Raw genomic sequence first — 12,085 nt, 5'->3', positions numbered from 1 at the left:
ATCATACACCTATGGATGAGGATGGGGTGGGGGGGCGGGAGTAAGGGCAGGGAATGGGGTGGGAACTGGGTGGACAGGAGCTATGGGGGGAGTAAAGAGGAACAACTGTAATAATCTGAACAATAAAGATTTATTTTTTAAAAAATTTGGGGGCTTATATTTTGTATATCTCTCCCCCACCCACCCCTGACCTCCCTGGCCATTACATTTTCCTAGTAATTCGTTTTTATTGTATTTTTACAAAAGTATCAAGCTGTGAGGGGTTGGAAATGAAGAATGTTTGAGAGAAACTGGTTTAGGTTTCACTCTGGCAGTGTGCTACAGAAAGAATCTAGCAGCAATAGAGCAGCAGTAGCACCCCAAACAGAAAACTAATATAGAGTGATCTTGGCTGTGTGTCTTGGGCTGCTCAGCTTCTGTTGTTTTGCTCATTTGCAGAACCTCCAGCCATCCTACTGATTCTGTAAGTTATATGATTGCTATCTCATTTTAGTTTTAGTTAAACAGAGTCAGTTTCATGATTTGCAACTCAGAACTCTGGCTGGTATATACTTTTTGGTCTGCTTCTTTTGCTCTAGGGATCTTTTTTTTTTCAGTCTACACTTTAACACATGAAAGAACCAGTTGTGACACCTTCACTCTCTTCCTCCCACCCTAAGCTGCAGATTTTGTTTTTGCTAAGTATGCAGAAATGTTCTTGGCATACTGTGTTTTGCAACAAAAATAATGCTGAAAGGGTGAATCAGTTTTTTGTCATTTGTCTGATATTATTAGTCCAGCTACATTATAATCATAAATATTGAGTTCTTATATGCCACGTACCATTCTAAGTGCTATGCATTATTTAAGCATCACAACAAAAGTATATGTTAGGTATCATTACTCCTATTTTATAGAAGGGGAAAGTATGGTTCAGAGACATTAAATAACTTTTATCAAGGTTTTCTTGTTAGTACAAAGCAGAGATAAAACTCATATCCAAAAGTATAAAATCACTTAAGAAGCTAAATCCATTGGAATGTTTGAAAAAGAACCAATTTTCAATCCAGGGACAGCATATATTTTATCTGTGATGGACCATCTATGTTACCTTCTAGTTCTTACCTGTCAGCTTAGTGAAGGCTTCCATGTCATCAATTGCTGTGGAAATATGATATTTTTTTCCTTCAGTGCCTGTAATCTCTATGTAGGGGTCCGCTTTGAGGAAAGCATCTGTAATCCTAAAGATTGTTTAATAAAAATTTATGCTTATGAGATAATTTAAATATGTACTTTAGGCCTTGCTTAAAGTTAAAAAAATATTTCTACTTTAGGAAAATAAAATCTTGAGACATGATGTTTTAAAGACACCTGTTACTCAATCATACTAAATAAGTGCATTGTTACTTGTGGGCTATTGTGTTTACTGTGTTTTAGGCATATGGCAGAGCTTTAGATCCACTGTCTGAGTTAATCTTTCTAACAGTAATATAGATATGAGTAATTAGCCTTAATTTTACAGATACAGAAATTAAGTAAATATTTTACCAAGTTAGAAAGAAGAAGCAAAATACACCCAACCAGGAAAGCAAAAGGAAAAAAGAATACAAAAATATGAAGATAGCGCAAGGAGCCTCTGGGACAACTTCAAGCGTTCCAGCATCTGAATTATAGGGGTGCCAGAAGAGACAGCGCAGCCCAAGACACACAGCCAAGATCACTCTATATTAGTTTTCTGTTTGGGGTGCTACTGCTGCTCTATTGCTGCTAGATTCTTTCTGTAGCACACTGCCAGAGTGAAACCTAAACCAGTTTCTCTCAAACATTCTTCATTTCCAACCCCTCACAGCTTGATACTTTTGTAAAAATACAATAAAAGTGCTATTGTATTTAAAAGCAACAAGAGAAAACCAGTTAGTTACCTACAAGGGAATACCCATATGACTGTCAGCTGATTTCTCAACAGAAACCATGCAGTAAATATTTCTAGTAGTAAAATAAAATGTTTATTTTACCAAGTTATTTTACCAAGGTTCAAGTACCAGGCTTTGAACCTTGATCTCTTTGACTCTCCAAATTAAAAATAAACTAACCCCTGGCCTGTGTGGCTCAGTTGATTGGAGCATCGTCCCATGCACCAAAGGGTCACAGGTTCAATTAGAGGGTCAGGTCACATACCCAGATTGCAGGTTCAATCCCCAGTCAGGGTGAGTATGGGAGGAAACGGATCAATGTACCTCATGTCAATGATTTCTCTCTCTCCTCTCTCTCTCTCTCTCTCTCTCTCTCTCTCTCTCTCTTACTCTTCCACTCTCTCTAAAATCAATAATAAAATAATTTTAAAATGTATTTTTTAAAAACTAACAAAAATTTCCACCAAACTAACAACCATACAAATAGGATAATGTATTCTCTCTAGTCTGCTCATGACAAAAGATGGGAAACAAACAGAAAAAGAAAATCTATTTCCTCAAAAAAAAAAAAAAAGAAAGAAAGAAAGAAAATCTATTTCCTCAACACAAACATGAAGGCTTATAATACACATCAATTTAAAGGCATTTTAGAGACTTGGTGTTAAATGAACTCACACCCAAGTTTTGATAACTCCTCATGGGGTCGTCTGGTCCCTAGAGCCTAGGCTGCACTTTTCTTCAAGGATCGGGTGAAATTCCTGTTGGTTTTACTATTTGCTACTAATTTTGATAAATAATTGACATGGTAAGAACAGACATGAATCTTAATTTTTAAAATTAATATTTGTCATTAATTTCAGAATGTCAATTATCCACATCCCATCTCTCACCTTGATGACTGATATCTGGTACATAAGCGACAGCCTGTGCAGAGGTCCTATGCATTTCAGCATTAATTCCTCATGTCTAGCCTAAGCCAGCTTTTCTGCCCTTCATCTATCCCCTTTATCCATTTTATAACTCTTCCTCCAACTAAGTTAAGTTTACGCTAGTTTTGTTTTAAAGGAACAGTTTAAGATTTAGTCGCTTAAAATTCCCTTGAATTTGTCTAGAAATCTCAACTTGATCCATGTATGATACTCTAGTCTAGAACAAGCATCATAGAGATTTTTATAGGGAAATAACAATCAAATGTCTTACATTGTATCAATGATGTTGCCAACTTTGTGCTGATAAGCTCTACGGTGTAAAGAGGTGCGTATATGGAACATGTCATACAGATTCCCAATCTCCTGCAGGAAAATATGAAATAAATATTAATGAAGGATCCGATTATGTTACCCCTGTTACTAGAGAAGTATATAAAACAAGAGAAAGGGATGGTGGCAGACACCAAGGCTATGCCCAGGGACTACTTCATTAAAATCTTTGAGCCCACTAAAAAATACAAGGCAGATGAGTCAAACTATTCATTGGTTTATAACTTTCATTCTTAGTAACCAAAATCTATTAGTAAGTGTATTAACTCTGTGGCAGGTTCTGTTTTATATATCTTACACGTAATACATTTTTTAATCTTCCCATTGACTCTAAAAATTAGGTATTATTATTCTTATATTCTTCATTCTCAAAAAAAGACTTTTATAATACAACTAGAGGCCTGGTGCATGAAATTCATGCTTTGGAGGAGGGGGTGTTCCTCAGCCCAGCCTGCACCCTCTCCAATCTGGGACCCCTCAGAGGTTGTCCAACTACTGGTTTAGGCCTGATCCCACAGGCAGTCGGACATCCCTGATTGCCCCTAACCACTTCTGCCTGCCAGCCTGATCACCTCCTAACCACTCCCCTGCCAGCCTGATCAACACATAACTGCTCCCCTGCCAGCCCAATCGCACCCAACCGCCCTCCCCTGCCAGACCTGGTCACCACCAACTGCCCTCCCCTGCAGGCCTGGTTGCCCTAAACTGCCCTCCCCTGCAGGGCTTGTCCCCCCTAACTGCCCTCCCCTGCTGGTCTGATTACCCCCAACTGTCCTCCCTTTAAGGCCTGATCTCTCCCAACTGCCCGGCCCTGCTGGCCATCTTGTGGTGTCCATCTTTGACAATATGGTAGCATATTCCCTCCTTATTGGCTGTGGGCACTGCCATCTTTGAGGGCGGGGCAGTCAATTAGTGTGTTCCCTCCTTATTGGCTGTGGGCGCCACCATCTTTGCGACAATGTGAGGGTCAATTAGTATATTCCCTCTTTATTAGACAGCATATTAGCCATATGACTCCAACCTAACAGGGACCTAATGATTTTAGTACTTTAACTAAATGAAATACTAACAGTGATTAAGGATGAGAACTGAGTCAAATTATCTAGGTTAAAATTCTAGTTCTGCCATTTATTAATTGTATGTCTTTTCTGTGTTTCAGTTTGCTCACCTATTAAGTGAAATAATTATAGTACCTATCTCATAGGGTTGTCAGGATTGAGTTAATTCATCTAAAGCACTTAATACAGTGTCTAGCACAACACTCAATAAATGTCTATTGTAATTTTATTATTATTTAACAACACAGTACAAGTGAAAGAACCTTAAGATATTTATAAATGCTCAGCATAAAGTAAAGAGATTGGCAATTTACCAGGTACTGATTTTTCCAAATTATTGAATGGTTATTTCTAGATTTCAAACTAGGAACTATATCTTCCTTATTGTTCCTCTGACATAGCTTACCTGTTCTCTAGTACAAATATGCTTCGAATTATCTACTTCACAGACACGGGCAAACTTAAGAAAGCGCTTATAATCAAAACTATTTTGAATTCCAAGATGATGGCAGTCCCTAGAAAGATTTCAAAGCAGAGAGATAAAATTCTTCAACAAGATTACTTATTGTACCTTAAATGCTAATAATATATTTATACAAGCATTTTATTTGCTTACTTAAATAAAAATTTTATATATAATATATATATTATATATATAGAGAGAGGGAGCATACAAAGATTTTAACAAGCTTCTCTGGAGTGTTCAGTGCATACCTGGCAAAATAATCCCATTTGTCCACATCAATGCCACTTCTTTTATTGGCCACTATCTCATAAAGGAAGCCTTTCTCTTTAGGACGGCCTTTATATGGCCACTAGAAGACAAGAAAAATCATTAAAAGTTTTAGGATAAAAAACAGATCCAGAGACAGAGAAGCATTGATCAGATCATCAAACCTCAGAGGGAAGGTAAGGGAGGGTGGGGGTAAGGGGGAGAGATCAACCAAAGGACTTGTATGCATGCATATAAGTATAACCAATGGACACAAACAACAGGGGGGTGAGGGCATGAGCTGCGGGGGGAGGGTAATGGAGGGATAAGGACACATATGTAATACCTTAATCAATTAAAAAATTAAAAATAAAAACGTTTTAGGATAAGAAGCAAATTTATATACAAGCAAAGCAAAACAATTGTATTAATCTAAAAATTATAAACAGATACTTGAATGAGAATGTGAAATAATTTAGAAGGTTCTTTCCATTTAATTCCTAAATTAGTAGAAAAGAGAAAAGAAATGCTAAGGTATATGATATCCTGTTAATACTAAACCTCTTTAGTATTTAGTGCCATTGAAAGGATCCTAACTCTACTACATTTCCCATAACCAACAAGCAAGCTCTGTTTTTTTGGTTTCAAAGTTTTTAAAAACATAAGATCCAATTATGAACTAGCAAGAATGTTCTAACATGCTAATGCTTGCTTTCAAACATGAAAATTACACTATCTTTCAAAGTAGTTACACATCTACCCTAAATGATATGCATCATTCAAAGACTTTTTGGAGCTCCATTATTTTGCAAATAGGATATTTGCTACAAAATTCACCTGTTTATTTTACAAGTAAATGTGTGCATGAATATGAAAAAAAACCCTTAAAAACAGAGAAAAAACTACTTTTCAACTTATTTTGTAATAATAAAAAGATAAAAAAGGAAACAAAACAGATTTTCCTCTGAACTAGGTCTTCATAATCTAATTATTTGAAATAGTTAGTTTTGGTGGATAAACAAAATATACACTGTTACATTTTCCAAAGTTACTTTAGGCTTCTATGTAAAACTAGAGGCCCAGTGCACAAAATTTGTGAACTTGGGGGGGGGTGTCCCTCAGCCCGGCCTGTGCCCTCTTGCAGTTTGGGACCCCTCGGGGGATGACCACCTGCTGGCTTAGGCCTACTCCCTGGGGGATTGGGCCCTAAGCTGGCAATCAGACATCCCTCTGGCAGCCCGGCAGCCCTCGGAGGATGTCCACTTGCCAGCGGGGAGCAGATCTAAGCTGCAGTCGGACATCCTTAGCGCTGCTGAGGCAGGAGAGGCTCCCACCACCACCACTGTACTGGCAGCCATCAGCCTGGTTGTGGCTGAGGAGAGCTCCCCCATGTGGGAGCTCACTTACCACCAGAGGGCAGCTCCTGCATTGAGCATCTGCCCCCTGGTCAGTGTGTGTCATAGTGACGTCATTCCCAGTCTTTCTGCGTATAGCTTCTATAATTGCAATGTTGTTGCTTTCTGAGCTCAGAGCCGGGCCGCAGAAGGGAAGAAGCTTGGCTTCCTCCATCACTGGAGCAAGCAAGCCTCCTGCTCGCTTCAACTGCGTGGCTGCCGGCCGCCATCTTGGTTGGGTTAATTTGCATATCTCGCTGATTAGCCAATGGGAAGGGTAGCAGAGTTATAGTTAATTTCAATCTTAATTGCAATGTTGTTGCTTTCTGAGCTCAGAGCCGGGCCGCAGAAGGGAAGAAGCTTGGCTTCCTCCATCACTGGAGCAAGCAAGCCTCCTGCTCGCTTCAACTGCGTGGCTGCCGGCCGCCATCTTGGTTGGGTTAATTTGCATATCTCGCTGATTAGCCAATGGGAAGGGTAGCAGAGTTATAGTTAATTTCAATCTTTGTCTATTATTAGATAGGATACTATACACAATATTCATTACAAAATATTTGTATGTGTATTTTTATTTATATATGCATTTGTATTTTTCCCACCTCTTAACTCAGTCCCTCTAGAATAGCCAAATATTCCTCTTTAAACAGCTCTGAAGGAATCAAGAAAAGACTAGATGAAAAGCATGAGTCACTTCAAATTAAGTTGTATACAAACTTACCGATACATCTTTAACTGGTGTTTTAGGTGGTCCTGTAATTTGTTCCTTGATAAAGGTAATATCTTCTTCAGGGATGAGACCATAGCTTTTCATGATGGGTTTCAGATTGTTAGAATTAATGAGGTGCTCAAACATATCAACTGAGCCCTGTTCATGCTAGGAAAAGTCAGAATATGGTCTGTTATAGATTCTAGACCAATAGGGACCCCAGATTATCCAAAGTACTCTTGATTTCAGGTAATTCAGAGATAAGAATCTACTGAATGTTCATTATCTAGTTTCCAACTACAGTCTTACAGATTTTTTTTGTTAATCCTCACCCAATTTTTAAAATATATATATATATTTTTATTGATTTCAGAGAGGAAGGGAGAGGGACAGAGAGATAGAAACATCAATGATGAGAGAGAATCATCAATCGGCTGCTTCCTGCACACCATGAGTCCACAACCAGGAAACAACTGTGTCCTGCTTCATAAGTCAATGCACAACCACTGAGACACAACGGCCAGGCAACCCTCACCCAATTTTTCCACTGATTTTTAGAGAGAGTGGAAGGAAGGGATGGAGGGGGAAAGAGAGAGAAACATTGATGTGAGAGAGACACACAGATTGGATGCCTCCAGAATGCAGCCCAAACGGGGCCAGGATTGAACCTGCAAATCCCTAATTATAAAATAGATGACTTAATATATATGATGAGTTCTGGCTGGGTAGCGCAGTTGGTTAGAGCATCTCCTGGTATACCAAGGTTATGGGTTTGATCCCTGGTCAGAGCATATACAAGAATCAACCAATGAATGCATAAATAAGTGGAACAACAAATTGGTTACTCTTCTCTCTCTCTCTCTTAAATATATATATGTATATGTGTGTGTGTGTGTGTGTATCTTTGACTAAACTTGGCTACCATCAGTTACTTCATGGCCATACAAAATGAATGAAAACCAGAGTTGGCCTTTTTTTATTTTATAGTAGTATGATGGAATAGAAAAAGCATTAAATTAGCACCTAGGAAACATAAGGTTTTCTACTGCTGGCTCTACCAGTTAATAGTTTTTTTGAATTTTGGTATATCAATACACCTCTGTGTTTCAAGTTCCTTTACACTTGTAAAAATGGAGCTAATCATTCCTTCTTTACAGACTGTGAGAATCAAATAAATACATAGATATAAAAGCATCCTGAAAACTATAATGGGGAAGGAAGTATACTATAACACAATAATGGCTGCTTAAATAGTCATTATTTTATTGACTATTGAATATGTGAATACATACCTTCCATTTCATTCCTTGGCGAGCAAGTGGAATAAATCTTCCATCAAACATATGAGAAAATGGCCCATGACCTTAAAAACAAAAGCAGCCTTAGAACAAGAAAAATGTAAAAACGGAGTCGATTTTTTAAAATCGTTTTAGTTTTACCTTAAATATCAACAGAAATCAATAATCTACAAACATACCACAAAAAGGGATAAATCCTTCCTATTTTCTAAAAACAAGAGAACAGGAAGCAGAACCATATGGGAAAGTAAGCTCTTTTTCCTTTTAATATATATTTATTGATTTTAGAGAGGAAGGGAGAGGGAGAGAGAGATAGAAACATCAATGATGAGAGAGAATCATTGATTGGCTGCCTCCTGCACGCCCCGTTACTGGGGATTGAGCCCACAACCCAGGCAGGTGCCCTTGACTGGAATTGAACTCAGGACCTTTTAGTCCGCAGGCTGACGCTCTATCCACTGAGCCAAACTAGCTAGGGCAGAAAGTAAGCTTTTTATAGAGGGGTCTCTGAGTCACCAGAACTTGCATAACTGGTGAAAAGACAGTTTTATATAACTTAAAAGAATGTTAATGGCAAAAAAATTTTGGCAACTGCAGGTTGAATATCTGCATTAAAATAGCAGTTATTTTAAGATAATCCACTGGGATGCAGGAATAAAATATCAAAACTTTATTTTATTATGCTCATCTTTTAAAACATCTATTTTTATGTAAATTCTATAATGCAGATAATATATTCAGAATAAATATACACACGTTGAGGTTGTTTCCTGGGTTTTTACCAATACTATGAACCATCAAAGTGTAAATCACAAGTTTATCTTAATCATAAGTGATTTTAACATTTCATAACATTTACTAATATGAAATTTGGTTGAAGTGAAACCAAATTCTGGAATTATTAGAATTTCTGTAGAAGTGAATTACTTTGCTGGAGAGGGAACCCACCTGGACCAGGCCTAGGCCCTTTTGCATGTCACCCATAAAGGCCTATTACTGTAGTACTCAAACTTCTGGGGACTGGCAAAGATTTCCCAATGATTCCCTCTAAAAATACAAGGAATCTATCAAATTTAATCCTATTGACATCTCCAAGGGGACATGGTGAAGAGAGTGTCCTATCCCTTTAAGTATCTGTATAGTGCCTAGCTGGTGTGGCTCAGTGGTTGATCTATAAACCAGGAGGTCACGGTTTGATTCCTGGTCAGAGCACCTTCCCAGGTTGTGGGCTCGATCCCTGGTGGGGTGGGGGGCATGCAGAAGGCAGCCAATCAATGATTTTCTCTCATCACTGATGTGTCTATCTCTCTCTTCTTCTCTGAAATCAATAAAAAAATATTTTTTAAACATTAAAAAAGAAAAGTATCACTATTGAAACACAGACACCTCCTCTTTCCTCCCCTAAGGGCACACACAAATTATCAGGGTAGGACTAAACTACAAGGATGGGGCAAAACTCCTGTGATAAAAGAATACAGTCTTGCCCTAGCCAGTTTGGCTCAATGGATAGTGTGTTGGCCTGCGGACTGAAGGGACCAGTCAAGGACACATGCCTGGGTTGCAGGATCCATCCCCAGTGGGGGTATGCAGGAGGCAACAATCAATGATTCTCTCTAATCATTGATGTTTTTATCTCTCTCTCCCTCTCCCTTTCTCTCTGAAATCAATAAAAATAATATTTAAAAAAAATCAAATTCACGTCATCTTAAACAGAGTAGCTAGAAAAACCTCACTATCAGAAAGTTCTTTCTTATAACCTGTAGCAACGATGTTTGACATGGGAAATTCACTGAAAAGCTACAAAAAAATGAAATAGCAACCCCTTGGCCTTATGGATGATTCTAGGAAGATGCAGTGGCACATTTATATTAATGTTAACTGAAGAATTAAAACACAATTTTCATATTTCTCTTGGTTAATTGGATTTTTTATTTTCAAAGATGTTGTAGTTTTTCATAACAGCCTTGGCTTTTGTATAGCTTACCAAGATCATGACAAAGCCCAGCAATCTGAACACATAGCATATCTCGTTCACTTATCTGCAGCTCTGGTTGTTTTTCACTCAGTTCTCGAACTAGACATCCTGCTAGATATCCTACACTGCAGAGCAAAAAATACAAAACAAAACAAAGAAATCACTCTTTAGTTTTGAAGATACAAGTGATATTTTGGCCCTGAAGAACTTTAATGTTTCTCAAATGTTGTCATATATCTATAAGGCAACTTAACAGAATAGTGTGTTTCGGAACTTGATAGGAACACACAAACAGAATCCCCAAAGCAGGACCTCTTGGCTCAGCATCACTAATCATTAGGGAAATGCAAAATCAAAACCACAATGAAACAATGCCTCACACCCATTAGGATGGCTATTACTCAAAAACAAAACAAAAAAACACAAAATAATTAATAACAAGTGTTAGCCTGATGTGGAGAAATTGGAACCCTTGTACACTGTTAATGGAAATGTATAATAATGCAGGCATTAGGGTGGTTACTCAAAAAATGAAAACTAGTCCAGCCGGTGTGCCTCAGTGGTTGAGTGTAAAGAACCAGGAGGTCACGGTTCAATTCCCAGTCAGAGCACATGCCTGGGTTATGGGCTCAGTCCCCAGGGTGGGGCATGCAAGAGGCAGCCGATCAGTGATTCTCTCTCCTCATTGATGTTTCTCTTTCTCCCTCTCCCTTCCTCTCTGAAATCAATAAAAACATATTTTTTTAAAATTTACAACTAGAATTACCATATGATTCAACAACTCCAATTCTGTGTATATATCCAAAACAATTGAAATCAGGGTCTTTAAGATATATATGTACACTCATATTCCTAGCAGCACTGTTCTCAATTGCCAAAGAGGTAGAAACAACTCAGTGTCCCCCACTGAATGAAGGGATAAACAAAATGTAATAGATGCATACAATGGAATATTAGTTACTCTTAAAAAGTAAGAAAATTCTGACATATGCTCCAACATGGAGGAACCTTGAGGAAATTATACAAAGTGAAACCGCCAGTCACAAAAAAGACAAATATTGTATGATATCACTTATATGAGGTACCTAGAATAGTCCAATTCATAGAAACAGAAAGTAGAAAGGTGGTTGCCAGGGGCTGGGGGGAGGGAGGACTTCTACTTTGTAATGTTTACAACACAGATTGAAGAGATAAAATGCCTAACAAATATTAAATGCACTTTTAGCACTTCCCTCTGAAAGTAATTTCTGAATGAATACAGCACCTTTCTTCTCTAAACGTTGAGCCCCATGAGGTTAGAGAGAATTGCTATCTTGTTGATTTGGTAGGGCCTAGCAAGTTTTCAATAAATATTTGTTGATGAATGAACATCTGAGTAGATACATGTGTTCTGGATAATTAAAAATGCTTCCAATCAATGATTCTCTCTCATCACTGATGTTTCTCTCTCTCCCCCTCCCTTCCTCTCTGAAATCAATAAATATATATATATTAAAAGTAATACTATGAGTTTTTTTTTTTCAAAAGCAAAGTCTTTATTTGAGCTAGCTTGAGCTCCCCATCCACCACACTCACCGACACAACGGCCAGCCAAGTGGCAGAGAGAGAGAACTCTGTGTGGAGAGAGGTTTTATAGGGGGGTGGAGTAAGGGGAGGAGAAAGGACTGTGGGCCCCGCCGATTGGCCAGGCACAAGTCGGTGTCTTGTTACACAGGATGTGGTAAGATGGACGGCGTAGCCCTTACCCTGGGGCAAGATGGAGGGCCTAGTCCTCACCCTTTCATTCCCCCT

General features: G+C 38.4%; 1 protein-coding gene across 1 annotated transcript in view; it reads right to left on the bottom strand.

The window, feature by feature from the left end:
- The window catches only part of SAMHD1 (SAM domain and HD domain 1), a 62,094-nt gene that overhangs the window by 29,849 nt on the left and 20,160 nt on the right, over nt 1–12,085 (bottom strand). Inside the window, exons 5-11 of the mRNA XM_006764508.2 lie at nt 10,304–10,419; nt 8,314–8,384; nt 7,034–7,189; nt 4,924–5,024; nt 4,616–4,724; nt 3,093–3,184; nt 1,105–1,220 (exon numbers count right to left, since the gene is read on the bottom strand). Of these exons, the coding sequence (XP_006764571.1) occupies nt 1,105–1,220; nt 3,093–3,184; nt 4,616–4,724; nt 4,924–5,024; nt 7,034–7,189; nt 8,314–8,384; nt 10,304–10,419 (761 nt within the window). The remainder of the gene's footprint in view (nt 1–1,104; nt 1,221–3,092; nt 3,185–4,615; nt 4,725–4,923; nt 5,025–7,033; nt 7,190–8,313; nt 8,385–10,303; nt 10,420–12,085) is intronic.

The sequence above is a fragment of the Myotis davidii genome, unplaced genomic scaffold (genome assembly GCF_000327345.1).
Source record: "Myotis davidii unplaced genomic scaffold, ASM32734v1 scaffold38, whole genome shotgun sequence".
Lineage (NCBI taxonomy): Eukaryota > Metazoa > Chordata > Mammalia > Chiroptera > Vespertilionidae > Myotis > Myotis davidii.
This window is presented reverse-complemented; position numbering and strand designations above follow the sequence as displayed.